This window comes from Muscardinus avellanarius (genome assembly GCF_963383645.1).
Source record: "Muscardinus avellanarius genome assembly, chromosome: 12".
NCBI lineage: Eukaryota > Metazoa > Chordata > Mammalia > Rodentia > Gliridae > Muscardinus > Muscardinus avellanarius.
The window spans coordinates 43,285,889-43,310,013 of record NC_137798.1 but is presented as its reverse complement, the minus strand read 5'-3'; the positions used below and the strand labels follow the sequence as shown (position 1 = coordinate 43,310,013).

The 24,125-nt window shown below is 38.0% G+C and overlaps 1 protein-coding gene across 1 annotated transcript in view; it reads right to left on the bottom strand.

The window, feature by feature from the left end:
* TTC6 (tetratricopeptide repeat domain 6) overlaps nt 1-24,125 on the bottom strand; it is a gene marked incomplete at both ends in the record, with an annotated part of 184,150 nt that overhangs the window by 74,502 nt on the left and 85,523 nt on the right. Inside the window, 5 exons of the mRNA XM_080707135.1 lie at nt 182-311; nt 650-1,106; nt 6,950-7,326; nt 14,084-14,095; nt 18,426-18,530. Coding sequence (XP_080563261.1) covers nt 182-311; nt 650-1,106; nt 6,950-7,326; nt 14,084-14,095; nt 18,426-18,530 — 1,081 coding nt within the window. The remainder of the gene's footprint in view (nt 1-181; nt 312-649; nt 1,107-6,949; nt 7,327-14,083; nt 14,096-18,425; nt 18,531-24,125) is intronic.

Here is a 24,125-nt window from a genome sequence, read left to right as displayed (position 1 = left end):
ATCAGTATGAACTGCACTATTAAGTGAGACTATACTGCACCAATAAAAGAATAAAAATAAATAAATAAATAAATAAATAAAGTCAATAATTTAGCTGAGGAAAGTCATAAATTTATATCAATTAATGACAAACACCAAAATAAAGATGGAGGCAATATAATTACCACTATAGACAACCCACCTGCATTACTTTTATTATATTTACTTATATAATTCAAGTCATCCAAAGCATCATTAATTTTGTCTTGGAAAAGATAGATAAAATGTCTATGCCAATAGGCATTGAGAAACAATGGCTCCAAGAGTATAGCCTAGAAAATAAATGTATAAATTCAATTAAAGTTTATTTGCTAAAGGAAGAAATCCTATCAAATACATTTCTAAGCACTATTGATCCTACTGACTTTGTATGCATATGCAATAAAACTTTAAAATCCTAATCTGACAAACAAAAATCTGATATTTTAATATCAGTTATTTGAAAATTTCATTAATTGCATTTTCACAATCCTACATGCTATACTATGATGTTTATTCATTATTTGAAATTCCAGTAAAAATTAATATGTAATTAAAAGTAATATAAGTAATAAATATCATTTCTACTTATAAAAAACTTGCTTCCTGACAGTATTTTTTAAAAACTTACTTTCTGTAGATCACTCATCGCACTCTGTAACTTCCCCAGTTTCCTATAAATAGCTCCGCGCCTGCAATATGCAAATGCAGTATACGTTTTCTGATTTTTTATTTCTTCAGTCAAGAGCTCCACTTCAGACTTATAATGTTTAATGACCTCTGGAGGAAGGTCACACTTCAAAGAATCACTTAATTCTAGTTTTGGTGACTCTATCACTTTTTCAGGCAGTTCTTTCTGGTCAAATATTTGAACAGTTTCTGAGGCTATTTTCTGAGTTTTAGTTTTAACGAATTTACTAATAGCCCATGTCCGAGGATCAGTATCTGCTTTCGTTCCTCCTTTACTTTTGACGAATTTATCAAAATTTAAACACACAGGTAAACTGGGACACCGCATTTGACGTTCATATAGTGGAACTTTGAGCAAATATTTCTTTTCTCCAGGAAGTATTCCATGAGATGTTGATCTGGTTTTAAAAAAGAGTGATTTTTTTTGAATTGCAGAAACATAATCTTTCTATCAATAAATCAACTCAGTCACACACAAAATTACTATTTTTCTGTTATTAAAATTCAATTAACACACTAATTTTATGCAACACAAATTCACCTTCTCATTCATTAGAATTGTAACATGGCATGAAGAATCTCTGTCAAGCTTAAGAAGGAAAAGACTTTGTCAAAGAGGCAGTCTCTCTAAAGAAGTGAAATAATAACCTACTTCTTTGGGGGTTAATGTATACCCCCACCCTCCACAGAGGGATCACAGTGAAGAATTAAGGAGGTAAACATGAAGCAACAAGGGAAAGGCCAGCCCAGAAGCTGAAGAGAACAGGAACCTGGAGAAGGGCAAAGCAGGAAGCAGCTGCTACCACCTGGCAGAGTACCAAGTCAGCATCCCAGACTCCACCCCTCAGCAGGAAGCTATGGCCCTTGACTAAAGACCACTTCTTCAACCAAGGAAACCCTTCCTATGCAACTCTTTACTTCCAGGTTCTTATAATCGTTACCTCTTTTTGTCATCTCAAACTTGGGAGTGGCGGTAACTTGCCTATTTGTAGCCCCAGGATAATACTGAATTATCATTTGTGCTTTCTCTATATCCTGCATCTTTGCAAACTGCTTCTATATAATTTCTTCCCCAGAATTACCTTAAGCTGAGAATACCATTTACTAATGACTGATCAAGTAATTGGTCCAAGAATGGAACTCAGGAAACACACACGCGCACACACACACACACACACACACACACACACACACACCTGATTCTAGGGTAACCTTCTTCCCAGGGTAAAAAAAAAAAATGAAGTTCAAGGGAAAGCAAGTCACTGAAAAATCAAGTCAGCTGCTAGTCACTAGGACAATGATAGTGATTAGAAACACTGTGCAGTCACCTGACTATTTCAGACCAAAAGGACAGTTTGTACCTATTAAGTGTCCAACCCCTTGCCGGGTGTAGTGGTACATGCTTGTAATCACAGCATTCGGGAGATGGAGACCGGAGGATCGCTGGTCATGGACAGCCTAAGCTACTTAGCAAGACCCTTCGCAACTAAGTGAGACCCTGTTTCAAAACTTAAAATACGAAAGAAAAAAACAAAAAAGGGCCGAGGGAGTAGCCCGGTGGTAGAATGCCCCTGGGTTCCGTCCCCAGTACAATAAATAAATTAATTAATTAATTTTAAAAAATGTCCAACACCCCCCCCAAACCTTATGCACCAAGGAAATGAACCTACTAAAAAGAAATCTTATGATGTGAACATGTGGGCAGACATGAATAAGAATGAGGATTCTGGATCTCCAAATTTTATCTTGCCTTGTCAGAAAAAACTGGCTGAGGGACTCAATCCCCTCTGGCATGATTATCTTTCGATGACCACAGTGTCACCTGGCCTCATACACTGTATTGTACCAGACTTAGTCACGCCCGAGAATCACCAGGCTGAGACTCCTGGCCCCCGTCTGGGAACTACAGCCTCAAGTCTCTCAGCCTCCCACATGCCTCCTCCACACGGCCGCCTTGGATGGAGGCTGCTGGCCCTGACTAGCACAGCCTTAGCCAGGTGTTCTTTGACTTATGTAAGTGAGAAGCTTTGGGGTCTTCTGGAAATAAACCTAACCAGCTACAGTGGGGGTTCATATCCTCTTGCCTAACTCTCAAACTTAAGCAAGTCACAGTCCAAAGCCTCTTTATCTACAGGAAGGCCATGCCAGGCCCCCTGCCGTGTGTCATACATAGTGAATTCTCCCTAAGAGCTTCCAAAGGTATTGGAAAGGAGAAATACTCAGACCTTGTAGAGGTTATTAGATACTTGCCCTAAAAGTATCATGATTCACAGATAGCCTTTGTGAATGCCACTGAAGCCCATCAATCAAATTAGGGAATCATGAAAATGAAATGATACAAAGACTCTTAGCCTGAAGCCATCTCACCATGGCTGGAGTGATGTGGAACCTATCTGTGGTTGTCTTCTTCATCCCAGAATATGTAGTGGAATCCGGTGTACACTGGATCCAGTGTAGACTGCGGGAGATAATGGTACTAAGAGCCAAGAGAGAAATCTCTAGAGCCACCCCTCCCATCCCACACCACCATCTCAAGACAGCAAACAAAACAAAACCACATCTGAAGAAACTGCAGATTGATGGCACGCTCAACAAACTTGAAAGATGCAGGTGGTAGTGCCACATCTCAATGACTTTCCTGTTTGGCTAGTGACAGACCAGATAGCTTGTTGAAAATGACTGAATTATCACAAATTTAACCAGGTGTTGATAACAATCACAACTTTAGTTCCAGATGTGATAGATGTATTTTCTGAAACAATCTACACACCTCCCAGCAGCTGGTTCACAGCTGTTGACCTGACATTCTTTCTTTACCTTTCCTGTAAAATGGGGGATCAGGTGAAGTTCACATTTACATGGGAGGGGAAATAATAAATAATGCATATTTGCTGTCCCGCCTAGAGTGTCAACTATCCTTCAGTGTCTTTGTGATCTGAAGAGCTACCTGAAATCCAGTCCAATTAGACTTCTGTTTACATTATGCCACCAAAACCATCCCTGTCATAACCACCTGCTCCATGAGCAGTTTCACCCTTCTCAGTAAACCTCCACATTCTCAGTTGCTCCAGCAAAAATTTTTAGAAACATCCTTAATTCATTTTGTTCTCATATCTCCTCCCCAAACACTTCTAGAGTCTGCCCACTTTTCACCACTTGGACTGCTAACACCCACTGTGCAACTATTGGGGGCCTCCAGTATTTCTTTACTTTTGTGATTTTGCACCAGGGATGAGCTATGGGCTCAGGAGCAGCTGGATGCAGATAATTAAAGAATGGTAAGTACTCTGAGGTTTTACTAAACAGGAAATGGTAGAAAGGTCTACAGGAGTCCGACAGAAAAGGAAACTACAGAAGGAAGGGAGAGGAATGACAAAATCCTCTGACTTCACATTTGAACCCATCAGGTCTCAGCCTAACTCCTGACCCACTGAACCTCCTGAACTCATGCCTGGGACTGACTGACAGTTGAAGGACTGGAACTGAGAACATGCCTGTAATCCTGGATATTCAGGAGACTGATGCAGGGGGATCTCAAGTTCAAGGCTAGTCTAGGAAACTTAGCAAGAACTAGTCTAAAAATAAACAATAGCAATTGCTAGGATGTGGCTCAGTGAGTGGTAAGGTGCCTCTTGGTTCAATCCTTAAACCACAAAAACAAACAATACAGTGAGGAAGTGTATAAATTAAGACACCAAAATCTCTGCCTACCCCACCCCATCAGCTCCCTGTAGCTCAAAAATAGTCACTGCAGCACCTTGATGTATATAACTTCTGGCTTTCTACATAGATATGCAGACACACATTTTACACACATACATAGATTTGCTAGAATGTATCATCACATGAGTATTCAAAAATGTTCATTGTAGCTGGGCGTGGTGGCACACTCTTGTAATCTCAGCATTTGGGAGGCTGAGACTGGAGGACAGCAGTTCACGGACAGCCTCAGCTACTTAGTGAGGCCCTCTGCAACTCAGTGAGAACCTGTTTCAAAATAAAGGATAAAAAATTGGACAGGGGGTGTAGCTCGGAGGTCAAATGCCTTTGGGTTCTATCCCCAGACCCGCAAAAAAAAAAAAAAAAAAAAACCGTTAATTGTTAAGACTTAATGAGAGGATCACTGTGCTCTCCAAACTTTCCACAATAAGTATGCTTTAGTTTTACCACCAAATAAAAATTAACATAATATTTTTAAGGAAACGATGAACAAGAACTTGCTAGACAACTTTCTGGAAGATTGTAAAAAGCAATGCAGACAGTGGATGAACCTTCATGAGGGAAAGTTGAAGTCCCAGATTACTGAAGTTAAATCGTTCAAAAGAAGGAAAAAAAAAAGAACATGATCAGAAAAAAAAAAAAAAGACTTGCTGTTTAGTTCTAACCCAAAAGGAAAATATTTCTTCCTGTACTGCAGGGCTAGATCAATGTTTTCATAGCCATCAGTATGGTTCATGTTTTTTCATTTGGAGGAACCAAAGGAAATTAACCTGCTAGCTCACCTGCCAGTCTGAGAAAGCCTGGCTCTCAGGTTGGAATGTGTACACATAATTAGTTCGAGATGAGATGTGAGACTATTTGAGGAAAGAGAATTTTTAAACAGTTTAAATGTTTTGCTGAAAATGTTCCATTTGAGCAAGAATGATGTTGATTTTACTACCTGAGTGGGATCTTTGAGCTGGAAGTTACTTCAGAAATCATGTAAATAATCTCCTTATCTTCCAGGTAATGAAACAAATAGCTAAAGAAATTAGGTAGCTTAGCCTAATCACCAAGGACCTAGGGAATAAGAACGGGAATACAGATATACAGATACCTGATCTAAAGGAAGAATAAAACAACTAAGGAAAATACATCATCTCCTGCCATGGGTAAGGGAAGGATAAATTCTGCCTCTCTTGGGAATGTAATGGCAAAAAGATGGGCTTGGAAAAAATAGGGCTAAGACCATAGATTCACTCTCAGAAGCAGATCAGTTCAGGGGTGTGTGTGTTTGTGTGTGTGGTGTGTGTGTTTGCTCATATGCTTTCAACCAGGGATTGAACCAAGAAGGATTGAACCAAGGGGCATTATCCTTCTAAGCCATACTTGCAGAAGTTCTATTTTTTTTATTTTGAAACAGAGTCTTGCTAAGTTGCTGAGGGTCTTGCTAAGTTAGTAAGACTGGCATCAAACCTGCAGTCCTCCTGTCTCAGCACTGGAATTACTCGTGTGCACCCATGTACCTAGCTTCAATCAGGTTTTGACAGTGGAAGTCAGGACTGAGGACAGTTGTGTTGTGTTAGAAAGAGGCACAAGAAGAGACATTCTTAGGTATAGGAGAACCATTAGCAAAAGGGCTGGCCTGGATCTCAGATCAAGGATGTTACTCAAACTTGGAAGATAGAGCATTAGCAAAAATCTAAGAGATTCACAATTCACAGAAGCCTAGATAAGCAGAAAGGCCATGGGTACAGGTGGGTCAAGGAAGCCATATTCATGAACTGTTGAGGAAGGTTTCTGCTAGTCTCTTGTTGGCCTGTGTCTCAACACTGGGCTCAGAGACCGAAGCAGAGGGCAACTTTTAGAGAAATAGTGATGCTGCAAAGTTCTTGCTGGCATGTCCTTTTGCTGTGACCAGGCTGATGAAGGAAGCAACAAAGATCACCTAAAGCCAGGGGACTGGAGGACAAGGATGAGTTTAGGTCCTTGATCAACTCAAATGGCATTCTGCAAAAATGACTTCCACAGTCCAGATTTGGTGTGGTATATCAGATTGTCTGTAGTCTACCTCTAACCAGTAAGGGAGCCAGCCAAGAACAGCTATGATTCAACAACTTGGATATAAAATTCAACAAGTTAAATATAAAATGTAAGATTCAAACACTGGGTATAAAATGGTAAGAAGGCTATTTATAAGTTACCAAGGTTATCTTAGTGAAAAAGATCTGAAACTACAGAAATAAAAATTATTTTTAAAGGGTGACTTCATAATTTGTTTTGAACTAACAATTATCTCCCATCTACATTTATGTGATAAATTAATTTAAGATTAAAAAAGAACTCTGTGTTAATGTACTGTCGTAGATAAATTCTATCAGTATTTGTTTTATGGTCATCACCAAAAGGCTCACCTTATAGTTCCCATTATGCTGTTTATGCAAATGCATACAATAACAACTTCACTCGGTGGAATTATAGAACTGAAACCATGACCACAATACCTTTCTTAAACTATATTTTAAAAATGCTTGAACCAAACCTTTTAAGTACATTTGGAGGCTTGGATAACTGGTCATATACCATCGAGAGTTTACGGAATTTCAATCCTTTCTTCCATGTCTTCTTCTTTTTCTTGGGATAAACAATGTAAGTAATACCAGCTGCTTTTGATGCCTCAATGAGGGAGAGAGAAAGATCTCTCGAGTTGCTTTCATTCTGAATGTTGTCTAAGATGTCATCTATGCTTGCTTTCATAGCCATGGACTCATGCTCAGTTCGATTTTGCCGAAAGATCTGGTGCTCCAGCTCCTTTTTTTTCTGGAACATGACCTCTTTCAAATTGCTTTGTGCATCATCCTTGATTTCTAGTTTGATGGGCTCCTCCTCCTGCCTTAATTCAACTGCAGATTTTGCTCTCTTAATAAGAAAGTAGACAGGTAGAAAAATATAAAAAGCAATTTAATTGCTTTATATTTAAAATTAATTGAGTTCCAGTTACTATTAATGTAGCTTGGGAACTTTATTTTTAAAATTTTTCAACCATATATTAAGATTGGCCCAGCCAGGATGTCCATCAACAGATGAATGGATTACAAAACTATGAGATATGTACGCAACGAATTTTACTCAGCCATAGGGAAGAACAAAATTACGTCATTTACAGGAAAATGGATGGAACTGAAGACATTATGCTAAGTGAAATTGGTCAGTCACAAAAAGTAAGAAATCGATGCTCTCCTTAATATATGGAAGCTAGGAAGAAATAGGTCATAGGATGAACACTCTAGATGAAGAAGAATCTATAGATGAGCAAATAAGGCAACCTGAGAGGGATGGGAGGGGAAAGAGGGAAATTCATAATGTATATGATGTATATTCATAAACATATTAAAATCAATCACTAAGCCAAACATGAGAAGGAGGAAAGGGGGGAGGAAATGGAGAGGGAATAATTGGGGAAGGGCTAAATGAGTGATGTGTGCATGTATGCCTCCACCATTTTGTACCTCACTAAGATATATGACTATAATACACCAATAAAAACATTAAAAAAAAGAAAAAAAGTAAATGAATCCCCCCAAAAAAGATTGGTCAAAGGTCAACTTATAAAGCTAATAGTGGGTCAGTATAAATTTGGTTGGTCATTATGTCATTTCATTAGGTACATATAAATACTATAAAGCATATATATTAACTATGATTTTATAGATTTTAACTGAGAGTGTTCTTTACATATCCAAATAAAGGAGATGCTTTTACTTTTAATACAAAAAAATTGTAGAATGGGTAAAAACTATTAAAATCTCTTATTCTGTAAAATCAGTTTGTGAGACTATCCTCAAAAGCACTTTAAAGATATTAAATTTCTATACAATGCTATTCACAGTCCCTACAATAACTTTCAATTCAAATTTCATAAGCTTAAGTAGTCTCATTCTATTCTTTATTTTATTGAATCATTAAAGAAAATAATTTTAATGGCATAATTATTTAATATAAATTAATAATGGGGAGGGAATAATTTATAAAAATTTATAAAATAATTTATAAAAATTATACATTGATCACTGAAACTCTAGTACTCATTATTAATAAAAGAAAAAACATTTCCAGCTCTTTAGTATATAATTTTCTATTGAGCCACTATCTATAAATTAACTGTATTTAATTTTACTAATAATATGTTATAGAGATATCTTTCTTTGTAGTGAATGTAATCCCAAATTTTAAACATAATTTCATGTAAGCTAGTTACGATACAAGAAAGTATAATAGCAACATTGACCCCTTCATAACTTATTTTTCTCCCTCTCAAGAAACTATATTTAACTCAAAATGTAATCAGAATAAAGACTAAAATATATAATGTACATGCATGCTTTTGAGGAAGAATAAGGTAATTATTATTGCTACAAATACAGACATTTCTTTTGGATTGTAAAAACTGACGTTAAGATACCTTTAATTCTGTAGATTGTGCATTGAAAGATTTTTGGATATTTTCAAATGATGCAGATTTCCTTTGTAAGAGAGACTGTGAAATAATTAAATGAGAAATATACAGTTACCACAGACACTATTTGGCAAACCAGAATGTTATAGTATAGTTGGCTAATGATAATTGTTTAGGTGATTAATGAAATGTAGAAATACTGAGTAAAGCATAGGTTCTGATTTTGAAGTCACTGGCTTCATAGAAAAGAATAGACTTAAATTTAGCAAAGTATGTAATAATGAAAATTATTTTGAAATAATGAAACTCAACTTGAAATATTAAACATCTAGCACCTACATGCAAGGTGCTATGCTGCAAAGCTTCCCAGCCGGGTTAAGTAGCACAGACATGTGTGATTGCGTCATTAAGTATGTCGAGCTACAGGGCTGCACTACGGGGACCTGGGACAGCCACTGTCTCCTGGACAGTCACCTCTAATCATGATTGTCCTTGACCTTTTACTTCAAGGGACCACAGAAATATGACCACTTAGTAATATAATGACACCAAGTCTAGTGTTATTATAAAAACTAGAAAGCACTAGCATACCTGAGTGGAAAGTACAATGAAGGTGTTATTTCCATTCCTTCAAACAGTGTGATGGTACAAGAAGAAATAAAGATATATCTATAACCCGAAGTAACTGTGGCAATGACTTTAAACATGGCACAAATCCAGGGCAAGGAGAATGAGGGAGAGAGGGAATTCAGCTCTGAATAGATAAGAATCTGGATAGATCACTTGAAGACAAAGCATCAGGGCTGTTTTGTGAAATCAGCAGCACTTCTATAGGCTAAAAAGGAGTCAAGAACATCCCAGGCCAAGGTAACAGCCTCCACAAGCACAGAGAAATATCAAAGTGCCAGCAATTGTGGTCCAGGAGGCTTCTGGTGTGGGCAGATACAGGGTACCTAGCAGTTGCTAGTAGGTAACAGAAAATACCGCTCAGGCCAGGTTAGGAGGTTTAGTTAGTGACTCTGATTTCCTTTGATTTGGTAAGGTAGAGTTATTATGTTTGTTGAAACATGAGTGACATAACCATACCTGTGTTTTAAGACTATAGCAGTACAGATTGAAAGAATCAGCTAGTAAAAAATAGCAATATATATGCTGGGTAGGTGCAAATGATGCTCCTTCCACAATCTAAAGAGTATAAATTGTTTTCCAACCTAGAAAATGGTCATTTGCTGATTCAATTTTAAGTAACGGTCACTGCTCTGGGTGTTGTAGACAAAACTGTGAATGTGAACAATATAATGTCAGTCTGGTGAGGAAGAAAAAGATCAAATGTACACAAGGACAAATGTTAGACAGATGATATAGAAAAGATAGCACAACAGTGAACCCTATGAGAAACATGATCACCTCCTTCTGAGAGAGAGAGAGAGAGAGAGAGAGAGAGAGAGAGAGAGAGAGAAAGGGAAGAAAAGAAGAAAGGAAGGAAGGAAGGAAGGGAATAAGAAAAGGAAGGAAGGAAGGAAGGAAGGAAGGAAGGAAGGAAGGAAGGAAGGAAATCTGACTGTATGGGAACATAGAGGAAGAACAGACACATATTTAACCTGTTAGCTGACTAGAAAGGGGACTGGATTTGTCCCAAGGCACCAAGTCTCTCTACTTATGTGGCATTCTGTACCCCAAAAATATCACTAAAGGGGAGTAGAGGACTAAAGGCAATAATGAAAAAAAATTTTTTCTCTTTGTCCCCCGATGAGTTCAGCATTAATAAACCCACAATATAAATTTAATGCCTCTCTTTTTCCTTCAATCATACTTCCTTTATCCACTCATGTTTATTGTTTGACATGCTTACTTCAATACACTGGAGTGATACTAAAGTCAAGAGTCTGCACCTAAGCACCATTCAGAGCAATCACTTTGAATCTGATTCATGGCTGTAAACAGCTACCCATTGAATCTGATTCATGGCTGTAAACAGCTACCCATGAATCTGATTCATGGCTGTAAACAGCTACCCATTAAGTCAAAAGGCACGTAAATCTGCTCCTCTAATCATGTAAGTCCTAGGCAAAAATGGATGGAAAAAAATGGAAATTTTAGAAAACCTCACAGCAGATAACCTGTTATCTAATGGTGAATATCTTCTGAGCGTCATAAAGGAACTCCAAATGTGATGGAGACTTGCTGAGGAAGACACTGGGCTCCCTTTTCTGTTACAGTGGCTTGGACCCTATCCTGCAGCCTTAGGACTTAGCCTTACCTTCTTCCCTTTGGGAAGGCAGAGTTGGCGTGAGTTCTGCCACATCCGACCTCTCAGTTAACCACGCACCAGCTTGTCTCCAGGCTGGGTGTCCCTCACTGTTCTAGGCAGGTGTGGAGGGACCGACTCTGGCTGGGGTTGGTCTTTTGACCCGGAAATGCCTAATAACCAGCTGATTGTCCTGCATGTGTTTTTGAGAGGGTTGGGTAGGGTAGGAACAGGGGTGTGGATTTTGAGTAAGTTACTGAAATACTGAACCCTGTTTCGTAGACTGTGTGGCTCTTCCTTTCCTCAGCAAGGAAGGCCTGGGGCACCTCGCTCATCTGCCTGGGAGCCCCAGCCAGGTTCCACCAGTGTGAGGCACAGCACCAGGCAGTCTTTGCTCCTGTTGCTAAAGCCCTGTGAACTTTCCTGGGCAGTATTGGAAAGGGAAATGCTATTTATTTTAATATTGTGTATATTTTGGTCTGCTGATCCCCTTTTTCACTGATAGTGACAGTCTCCTCAGTAGTTAGTTCAATATTGTGTGTTGGATAATTTTTTTTCTTGCAGTACTGGGGATGGAACCAAGGGGTATTCTACCTCCAAGATACACTCCCAGCCCTATTTTTCCCCTTTACTTTGAAACAGGGTCTCACTGAGTTGCAAGGACCTCACTAAGTAGCTGATACTGTCGGCAAACCATGATCCTCCTGTCTCAGCCTCCCAAATGCTGGAATTACAAGCATGCGCCACCACGCCTGGCTTGGATAATTTTTTAAAAGAACTTTTTTAAAAAGCTTTTGGATCCCCTGAGGCCTGTAGATTTGTTTCCATATAAACTGGTTATTTTGTATAACGTACATTCTTAAAGTAAAATAATAAATAAAGGCAGCATATTTGGGGAAGAGATGTATCCCATACAAAGATACCACTGACTTGTCCGAATCAGTTTCCAGAATGAGAAAGTACCAAGAAATAATTTCTAGAATTACTAGAAATAATTTCTAAGTATAAAGAGATATAGTAACCAACCCATAGTTCAGAAAAAAAATCATACATACCTTAAAACTTCCTCTGTAATAATTATCTATAACAATACTTTCCTTACTTTCATATAAAAATTTCTCAGCTAAAATTCTGCTTGTTTGAGCACTCTGTGATAAACAGATAAATTAAAAATTATATTGTGAAGTACTTTAAGTGCCTGTGATTGCTATTACTTCATGGTACAACATCATTGTCAAAAGAACAAACCTGTGTAAAAGAAAGAATTCTAGAAAACACGTTTTAAAGATGTAGTAAAGTCTAGCTGCAGCCTCAGTACGTGGCCCAAACTCACAATTTGGCTTCAGCACTGGCCTACAGGCAAATAGATACTACTATTTTCTTTCTCTTTCTTTCTTTCTTTCTTTCTTTCTTTCTTTCTTTCTTTCTTTCTTTTCTTTCTTTCTTTCTTTTCTTTCTTTCTTTCGTGGTACTGGGGTTCCTGGAAGTCTTTCTTTCTCTTCTCTCTCTCTCTCTCTCTCTCTCTCTCTCTCTCTCTCTCTCTCTCTCTCTCTCCCTCCCTCCCTCCCTCCCTCCCTCCCTCTCTCTTTCTTTCTTTCATGGTACTGGGGTTCCTGGAAGCCCTTCTACCTCCGGGCTACACTCCCAGACTTATTTATATTTTTGAAACAGGGTCTCTTACGCCAGCGCGGCTGGCTTGGAACCTGCACGATCCTCCTGTCTCCGCCTCCCAAGCGCGGGGATTACAAGCGTGCGCCACCACGCCCGGCTCCTACTATATTATTTCTAACATTCTTAATCTTAGGAGTAATCAATGACCCTATGTTTTCAGAAGTTAGTATGGAATTTACTTAGCATATCGACATCAGGATTATGAAAAAGACATATTATCTGAATTTATTGTCAATAAGTGACTATTTTCAAACACAAGCAAGCATTTTGGATGTAGATTGAAATAAAAAACTTTGTAAGATGCTTTGTATAAATGCTTTGTTCTTTGAATTTTATCAGATATTAAGTTATAATATATATCATATATGTAATCAGAGTAGACTACTATAACAATTATGATTGCTAAATGTGCTATTTTTTCTATATTATAATTAGTGATATGGATATGCAAAAACAACTAGAAGACCTAAATTTGACAGACTGGTAAGTTCATGATTAGTTTAACCATGATGCTGCTATAGCTGTTTGCTGAAAATTTTAGGTCCCCAAAACTAACATTTCAAATTGAAAAAACCAAGGCTGGGTATGATGGTACACACTTATATCCCCAGTACATGGCAGGCTCAAATGGGAGAATCACAGTATTCTAGGCCAGCCTCAGTAACTTAGAGAGACCCTCAACAACATAGCAAGATCCTGTTTCCAAATAAAAAAATAAAATACGGTTGAGGATATAGTTCAAAGGTAGACTGCCCCTGGGTTCAATCCTCTGCACCATTTTAAAAAACCCTGAAAACATATTAATTAAATAATAGACATAATTTGGTGTTTTTTGGTACAAGAGATAGAACCCAGGGGCATTCTACCTTCGAGCTACACCCCAGCCCAATTTTCTATTATTTATTTTGAAACAGTCTCACTGAGTTGCAAAGGGCCTCACTAAGTATCTGAGGCTGTCCGCAAACTGCGATCCTCCTGTCTCAGCCTCCTGAATGCTGGGATTACAAGCATTCGCCATCATGCCCAGCCAAGATATAACTTCTTAAAATATCATAAGGAGAAAGCTATGAGTTCTTTAGAAATCAGCGTTGAGTTTTTGTTTATCTTTTATGTCGTATTGTAGAAATAGCTATAGTATAATTTAAAGTAAGAAAACTACTAAATAAAAATAAATATATTTAGACACTTTCATTATTATTCTTCAAAGACAAAGTAAATGATATATGAAAGATTTTGGGGACTATTTTGTCATATGCTTATGCAAGATATTAAAATATGATAAAATAGTGGTTATTACATACCTGAAAGGATACCTTTAATAAAACAAGGACAAAAACCCTAATATCATATTTTTTATATCAAAATAACAGAGCTTCCTAACAATCAATAGTGGCTTATTTTCAAAAGAATGCATTTCATACATTGGTACCTTGAAACCTGCAAAAATGTTACCCACACAAATGTGCCTTGTAAGAGCTATAATATATTGCTTGTATGATGTCCAATGAAAAAAAAAAACAAAAAAACTTTCTACAAGGTGGGCATGGTGGCGCACACTTCTAATCTCAACATTCTGGAGGCTGAGGAGTATCATGGTTCGCTGCAAGCCTCAGCTACTTAGGCCCTTTGCAACTCAGTGAGATCCTGTTTCAAAAATAAAGAATAAAAAAATAGGGCTGGGAGTGTTGCTCAGACGTAGAATACACGTGGGTTCCATCCCCAGTACCGAAAAAGAAAATAATTCTACTATTCTCAGGGGGTTTGGGAATGTCGCTCAGTTGTGAAAGCACTTGTCTCCCATGCATGAGGCCCTGGGTTTGATCACTGGCACTGCGCGTGCGCGCGCACACACACACATACACACACACACACACACACACACACACACACACACACACAACCTATTCTTCAGAGATATTGTTGAAATTGATGTATATCCAATAAAAGCCTGATATGCAGATAGAAACAAACATTTTCGTTACCTTAAAACTCAATGAGAACCTGGTGTGGTAGCGCACACTTGTAATCTCAGCATTTGGGAGGCTGAGATAGAAGGATCACAGTTCTAGGACAGCCTCAGCTACTTAGTGAGGCCCTCTGCAACTCAGTGAGACTCTGTTTCAAAATAAAGAAGAAAAAGTAGTGTTGGGAGTGGAACGTAGCTCAGAGGTGGAATGCCCCCGGGTTCCATCCCCAGTACCACACACACACACACACACAAAAAAAAAAAAAAACAAAACTCAATAATGACTTCTGTTTCTAATTATGGCAGAGGAGGTAATCTGCTGAGGAGAGCTAAGAGCGCTACACTCTGAACAATATAATCTTCAAAGCATCAGACAAGTTGATGAAGAAATACTGCACCAAAACAAAAAAAAAAACTAAGAAAAGTTAAGAATGTGTGGGGAGGAGGAGTCGGGCGGGAGACGGGAAATTCATCAAGTGCTGTTATGCATGGATGTTACTATCACTGTGAACTGCACTATGACATGAGACTATAATGCACCAATAAAAGTATTTTTAAAAAAGATAGGAACCTGGAAATATGAACCTAGTAATCAAAGATGTTTTTCTTTTCAGAATGTTTGCCCAAACAGCTATAAATCTAAACTGCAGATTTAGCAAATTCTTGGGGTTACAGTGACAGAAATAGAAGCAAAAAGTCTACCTGAGGTATATATCCTGATAATATCTCCCATATATAAACTGAGATAGTAAATTGAAAGTAAATAAATATTTATGTAGATTTCTATTCTATATTCTAGCCGCTGCCACAGGGGTGGTCAGAGAAACTCAAGCCTTGACCTTAGACGAAGGTTGTTTCTGAATAGTAAAGAGCTTGGGTTCTTAAAAACAAAAACAAAAACAAACAAACAAACAAAAACCTTTGGTAGAGGAAGTAACTACCTTTCTGTCTCAAATGTGGCTGCCAGTACTTGAAAAGCTGAATCAGGAAGATCACAGGTTCAAAGCCAGGCTTAGCAAATTAGCAACTCTCAGCAATATAGCGAGACCATGTCTCCAAATAAAAAATAAAATAGGTCTAGGGATGTAGTTCAAAAGTTAAATACCCCTGGATTCAATCCCCAGCATTACAAAAAAAAAAAAAAGAAGTTGCAACAAAATAATGTCATAAATATAATAATGAACAAACACTGTTGATTGACAGACACAAAAAACAGAACATAAGAGATGAAAGGAAAAATCAAAAATCAAAAATATAAAACTAAATTTAATAATAAACAAGCTCAACATATATTCTAAACACAACTGAAAAGTAAATTTTTGAAACTCAATTTTTTTTGTGTGTGTGGTACCGAGGATGAAACCCATGGCATTCTACTTTTGAGCTACACCCCCAGCCCTATTTTTTGTTCTATATATTGAAACAGTCTCACTGAGTTGCAAAAGACCTCACTAAGTAGCTGAGGCTGTCCACGGACCGAGATCCTCCTGTCTGAGCCTCCTAAATGCTGGGACTACAAGCATGTGCCATGACACCAGTTTCAATAAGATAGATCAAAAATTTTATTTTCCAAAATCAGTGGAAAAGAAAAAAGTAGATAATATGTGTGGTTTAGGTCTCAGAAAATAAAAGTGAGAACAGACAGATTCAATAATTTGAAGAGATAATAACTAAAAATTTTACAAAGGTGATAAAAGACACAAAACCACAAGTTCAAATATTCTAATGATTCCAAAGTGTAATAAATACTATACCTAGACACAGCATAGTCTAATAAAAAATCTCCACCTAGACAGCTTAGTGAAACTAGAAAAGAGAAAAACCTATAATTATCTAGGTTTAGGGGAAGCAGAAAATATATTATCTTCAAAGATTTCATACTTAAACTGACTTTTTTTTTTTTTTTACAGTGCTAGGGATAGAACCCAGGAACATTCTACCTCCAAGCTACACCCCCAGCTCTATTTATTTATTTATTTATTTATTTTGAAATATAGTCTCACTTAGTTGCAGAGGACCTCACTAAGTAGCTGAGGCTGTCCACAAACCATGATCCTCCTGTCTCAGCCTCTCAAAGGTTGGGATTACAAGTATGCTCCACCACGCCGGACTAAAACAAATTGACTTCTTGACAGTAATAACAGTGGATGCAAAAAAATAATGGAACATTGTAGCATGCTAAAAAAAATCTGCCAATATATATCATACTTGGATAAAATATCTCTCAAGAATGTAATGTAGAGACATTTGTAAAACAAAGAAAAACAAGCGTTTTTACCAAATCCAGACCTCTCATTCTGCTTTGAAGGAAATTCTAAAGAATACACCTTAGGCATAGGGACAAAAAGATTCAATTAAGAAAGATCTGATGCTTAAAGAAAACAGAAGAGATAAACATGTAGATAAAAGTTAGGGAATATTGCATAAAAATAATAGATGCCACACCTACTTATGCAAATAAATATTCACAAATCTTTTTCATTGAAGCCATCTTTTTATATACTTCATTAACCTTCTCTTTTTAGCTTATGGCATTTTGTATCTATTTTCAAGCAAATGAATACATTAAACAGTGCTTAAAAATGCAAAAACACAAATTCTTCAGGATTTTAAATGTATATACTTGGACTAGGAATTCCACATAAAAATACACATTTGTGTGGAATGATATATATGTATGTTCAAGTATGTTTAAAACACACTTAAAAGATTATTTTAGTTAGGTGTTGTTAAACTTTTTTAACATTAGATGAACAAAAATTTCACTTGTAGAAGCAAGGTTCTAACCAAGATATATGGAACATCTGTGGCTACCTACTCTACTGGCTGACAGACAGGCAGAATTCAATGAAGATGCTATCCAGCAGCTACTGGAGGAGAATGCTCAGCTGAGTCACTGTATGATGGTCAGAACAAGGGCCCAGCAAACAAGTGTGTCCACTACCAGCAGGTGTTACCTAAGAATTTCATTTATTTATCTACCATCACAGAGCCAGCCCAACCAGTGCTTCAGACACAATGGAATAATCATCCAGTTGGCTACTGTGCGGCGTAATTGGATGTTAACTCATCTCCTCTGCAGCAAAGGCAGGATCTTTTCCAACTCAACTGCTTAAAACATGAATGAAACCTCCAAGCTGTCTTAAAAATGAGAAAATGAGAAGGGTACCAACTTAGCTGCATCTTTATGTAAATATTTATTTTAATAATAAAGCCAATATCTCGATAAGTTGATCCCAAGTACCTCTTTTCTGAAATGGAAGCCTGTTTAGATAACCAAGACACTATGGGCATCTTCAAACCTACTTTTTTGTTTCAACTTGAGAACACTTGAGTAGGTTCTGAGCAAACAAGCAGGAATTGGTGGGACTCCCAATAGAGACCTTGACAAATGGCCATACATTGGTGCGCTTCCTCCTACTCATTTGTAAAAATGTGGTTAAATATGCAGATATACATGTATATATATACACTATACATATATAACAATTATTTACATATATGTAAAAAACTGCCATGGATCATTCAATCCACACATAGTCATTGTCTTACTATAGTAATAGTTGTCAGACCAGCTACTTGACAATTATCTAATAAAAATATCATAAGAAATTATACAATTTAAATATCAAGCATCAACAACAGTAATAATAGAGAAAGTTCATTCAATACGTTACCTCATATTTGGGATATAAATTTTCCCTCATCACATATTCTGGAACAGAAAATTTAGGTGCAGCTGGATTCCAAAACAACTTTGAACATCCTGGATAAGCAGATATCTTAGAAAGAGACACACAAAAATTAGTCATGACAGTAACAAATGTCCCCTGAGATAATCTAACTAAATTCCTATCTAAATTGTTTATAACTCCTGATAAAAATGACCTGATTGGTTCCAAAGTCTCTGAAAATCAGGGAGAAAGAACTCTCCACACAAATCAGATGAACAAAAAATGCAAAATCAGCAATACCAAGTGATGTTAAGGACATGAAAAATTAGTAGAACCACATTAGAAAATGTACATTCCAAAGGTCCCTATGGTTTCACTGCCAGCTATACAATCTAGGCAAATTCATACACATATACAAGAAGACATGTATAAGCTATTCATAGAGAATATGAAGTAGGAAAAATAAAATCCAATCTAAATATCCATTAATAAAGTAACAAATGTGACATATTCATATAAACATTAAAAATAATTAAAATGATGATTGATAAATATATCTTGAGAAGCATAATATTGATAATAGTTGCTTCATCCTCCAAGGCCAGGACCGGAGCCTGCTGAGGGGTTAGGCCGGTGCTGGGGCCAATGGCCAGCATTGGAGGCTGCCATGAGGCAAGGCTGCTATTGGGGCCTCCAAGGCCAGGATCAGAGCCTGCCGAGGGGTTAGGCCGATGCCGGGGCCAGTGGCCAGCATCGGAGCCTGCTGTGAGGCAAGGCCGGTGCTGGGGCCTCTGAGGCCAGGATCGGAGCCTGCCGAGGGGTTAGGCTGGTGCTGGGGCCAGCGGACGGCATCGGAGCCTTCCATGAGGCAAGGCTGCTACTGAGGCCTCCGAGGCCAGGATCGGAGACTGCCGAGGGGTTAGGCCGGTGCCAAGGCCAGCGAGGCCAGGATCAGAGCCTGCCATGAGGCAAGGCCGGTGCCGGGGGCTCTGAGGCCGGGATCGGAGCCTGCCGAGGGGTTAGGCCAGTGCCGGGGCCAGTGTGGCCAGGATTGGAGCCTGCCGATGGCTTAGGCTGGTGCCGGGGCCAGCGAGGCGGGGATCAGAGCCTGCCGAGGGGTTAGGCCAGTGCCGGGGCCAGTGTGGCCAGGATTGGAGCCTGCCGATGGCTTAGGCTGGTGCCGGGGCCAGCGAGGCGGGGATCAGAGCCTGCCGTGAGGCTAGGCCGGTGCTGGGGCCACCAAGGCTGGGATCGGAGCCAGTCGAGGGGTTAGGGTGGTGTCGGGGCCAGTGAGACCAGAATCGGGGCCTCCCATGAGGCAGGGCCGCTGCTTGAGCCAGCGAGGTCTGGATCAGTCCACCGGGTAGCCAGGCCACTACTGGGGCCATCAAGAGTGGGATCAGTACTTGCAATGCGGCATGCACAGAGAAATATCACAGAAAATAAAAATCAGATGCTTCCCCTAATCAGCAAAAACTAGGAGGAAAGGGGCAACAGGAAGAGGTCGAGCTATAGAAAGGGCCCTATAGTGAAGCAACTAAGGTGACCAATCAGAGGGTATGGAATAGGGGAGGAGGGAGCCTCTTTAAAAAGCAGGAGGTACATAAACATATGTATCAAAGTTAATCACCAAACAAGCATGGGATCGAGGGAGGGAGAGGGAATGGGATGGGGGCTGGATGAGGGCTAATTGGATGATGTGTACTTGTATATCCTCTCAAGTCTTGTATTCCAATGTGATATATAATTACAATGCACCAATAAAAATAAATTTAAAAAAATAGTTGCTTCATAAGGTTGTACTCCAAAATTTCTTTCTTTCTTTCTTTTTTTTTTTTTTTGTGGTACTGGGGTTCCTGAAAACCCTTTTAACTCCAGGCTACACTCCCAAACCCATTTTTATATTTTTATTTGGAAACAGGGTCTCTTAAGCCAGAGAGGCTGGCTTCAAACCTGCGCAATCCTCCTGTCTCCGCCTCCCAAGCACAGGAATTACAAGCATGTGCCACCACGCCCAGCAAAATTTTCATTTCTTAAATGTAACTAGAACACATAAAACTATATTATCTATTGTTTAAGATCACAAATACATATAGTAAAATATTAACTCAGGGAGAGGAAAGACCACAGTTGTAACAAAAACTTCCCCTGGATAAGGAGGAATAAAAATAAAATTAAGAGTACAAAAGAGAGACTTCCAGGAAGATGGCAACCCAGAAAAGCAACGTTTAAGAGTCCTGCTAACAACAGATCTCTATTGCCACAGAATCAGCGCTTTTCATAGCCAGAAAACACTATCAGCAGAGAAATAAAAAATGTAAACACAAGGGACAGAGAAAAAAAAGACTAGAAGAACAACCAGAGACCAGAAAAGAAACCAGCCCGCATCGAGGCAACAGAGCCATGCCGGCGCTATCTTGCCTCACAGCACCAGGCTCCAGAGAGGAAAGGTAAACAAGGAGCTGAAGTGAGCAGCTGCAGATCATTCTCGTGTATTTCAGCAGTTCTTACAGCACAAAGAACGTCTAAAACTCCCAGTGGCAAAGCTCAAAACACCTTCCAGGGACTCAGAACGGAGCTCAAAACCAGAAAAGAAATATGCCAGCCTCACAGCCAAGGATGTGGCAGCGGGGCCATATTGCCAGCATCAGTGGTGAGTTCTCTAACCCACAACAGCTCTAGAGCAGCAAGCACAATAACCATAAGTGAAACTGTGGCCCCTAAAGGAGAAATCCCAGCACTGCACCCCCAGGGATTTGTGCAGCTTTGGTAATCTCCCTAGATCTGAGATTTTGCAGTCCAACCAAGTGAAGGAGTAGCAGTGGCAGAGATAGCACACCCTAGTCGCAGCTCCCCATGGGAAAACATCCAGCCCAGCACCCACCACGGTCTCACGCAGCCTCAATTAATTCCCTGGATCTGAGATTTTGTAATATAACCCAATAAAGGAGTAGTGGCGGCTGAGATTACCACAAACTCGAGACCCAGAGCACCCTAAGTGAAGTCCTGGTGACCCGGGGAAGAACCCAGAGAAGGTACAAACTTCTGAAAGCATGGGAAAGGGGAACAACAATAGAGCAATGAATGCCCACAACCCCATTATATCAGAACCTGATAACACAGAAATTCAGAGATCTCCAGAAGATCAAATCAGGAATATAACTGTAGAAATAATACAGTACCTTCTAAAACAATTTAGAGAGAGTCTAAAAGAAATAAAGGATGCAATCATTGAAGTAAAGGCCTCAATTCAAAGTATAAACAATCTATTGGACCACATGAAGAATAGAATCTCACTCCTAGAAGATGATCACTCCAAAAACGAATGCATAATTTATAACTTAGAAAAAAAATCAAATCAGACAGCAGGAATCTGACATTGAAGAAATATGGGCCCAGTTTAAGAGAGCTAACCTAACAATAATCAAAATTGAGGAGGGAAAAGAAGGTGAAACCAAAGGGCTCAATCATCTCTTCAAAGAAATAATAGCAGAAAATTTTCCAAACATAGAGCAAGAGGTCGATACACAGGTCCAGGAAACATATAGAACTCCCTTTAGACAGGATCAGAGAAAAGATTCCTCACACCACATAATTGTCAAAATGACCGATGTGGAAGCCAAGCAGAGAATCTTAAAGGCAACAAAAACAAAGGGCCAAGTGACATTCAGAGGCAAACCAATTAGAATCACTCCAGACTTCCCAAACCAAGTCATGAGAGCCAGAAGGGCTTGGAGTAACATATTCCAAACTCTGAAAGAAAACAACTTCCAGCCAAAACTTTCCTGCCCAGCAAAACTATCTATCAAATTAGATGGAGAAATAAGAAGCTTCCATGACAAACAGAAACTGAAGGAATTTATGTCTTCAAAACCAGCGTTAGAGAAAATACTCAAAGAGATTAACTACAAAGAAGAAATAGGTAATACACACCAGAACCAGGGAAACAAGATTTTCCATCCAGCAGACAACTAAGCAAAGAAGAATAAACAGTATTTCAAACAGAAATAAAATCTTAACATGTTAGGAATTAAAAGTTCTCTCTCAATAATCGTACTGAATGAAATGGCCTCAATTCCCCAATAGGAGGACATAAAGTGGCAAAATGCATTAAAAACCAGAATCTATCCATCTGCTGCTTACAAGAAAATCAATTTACAAGTAAAGATAGTAACAAAGTCAAGGTAAAGGGCTGGAGCAAGCTCATGCATGTTAAGTAGCCATCCTAACAAATGTGAAGTAGTATTTCACTATAGTTTTTATTTGTATTTCCTTAATGATTAGTTATATTATGATAATGATAAGTGACATTCATGTGTTTATTGGTCATATAAAAATCTTTGGAGATTCACTATCTATTTCAGTCTTTTACTTATTTTTAAATTGTATTGTTTGCTTTTATTGTTGCTAATTTTTAGGATTTCTATTTGGAATATTAATATAATTTCAGATATAGCATTTGGAAATAATTTATCCCATTCTACCAGTAACTTTTAAATCTGTTTACACTGTCTTTGTATGTACAATTTTTTTTTTTAGGAAGTGTGTTTATTCTTTTGTTGCCGGTGCCTTTGAAATCATATCCAAGAAATCACTGCCAATTTCAATGTTGTGAAGTTTTATGACCCAGGTTTTCTTCTAAAAGTTTATAGTCTTAAGATTTACATTTAGGTCTTTTATCTATTTTGAGTTAATATTTGTATATGGTGTTAGGTAAAGGTCTAATTTTATTCTTTTTCACGTAATTATTATTTTTCAACAATATTTAGTGAAAAGATTATTATTTCCTTCACCAAATGTTCTTGGAAACCTTGTCAAAAATAACTTGACCATATATGGAAGAATTATTTCTAGGCTTTTTATTTTACTCCACTGGTTTATATATCTGCCTCTGTAGCAGTACTACACTGTTTCAATTATTGTAGCTTTATAAGGTTTGAAATCAGAAAATGTACATCTTCTAGTTGTATTCTTTTTCAACATTGTTTTGGGTATTTAGAGTTCATATTTCATGTTAGGATAGATTTTTTTCTGAAAAAAAAATGTATGATAGTTTCACCTCAAAAAAAAGAAAAAATATCCTCTTGTAAGAAAGAAAACAAGAAATACTGAAATGTTATCTCTAAGTGATCAAAATTTTGACATCAGACAAATGAATCTGTTATGTGAGATATCATTGTTTATTTTAGAAAAATTGCTATAATATTAAAAATTAATTAATTAAAAATTTAAAAAAGTACAAAAGGATTTAATTTAATGACTTCTTATCTTAAAAATATAAAACAAGTATGACTGTTATAATTCATGATTCTTGATACTATTTCCTCAAGTGTGTTTAACAGTTTTTGTTTCTGTATTTCTTACATCTTTAAAGTTCTAGAAAAAAAACTAATCCTGCCCAGTGGATATTTTTAGGGAAGTGGAATTATTCTGAATGATATTGCTATTGTGGCTACATGTCATTGTGCCTTTGAAAAAAATCTATTGAACAGAGGATGAATTATTTATTTATTTATTTATTTATTTGCTTTTATTGGTACAGTATAGCCTCACATCATAATGTAAATCATGTTGGCAGAGGGTGAATTTTAACATAACGCAAATTTTAGAAAATCATTCAAGAGGTTAGGAAGAATCCCAGGGCTTAATGCAGAATGTAACCAAACAATCTAACTGAATTACAAACATATAAAACAACCTCAT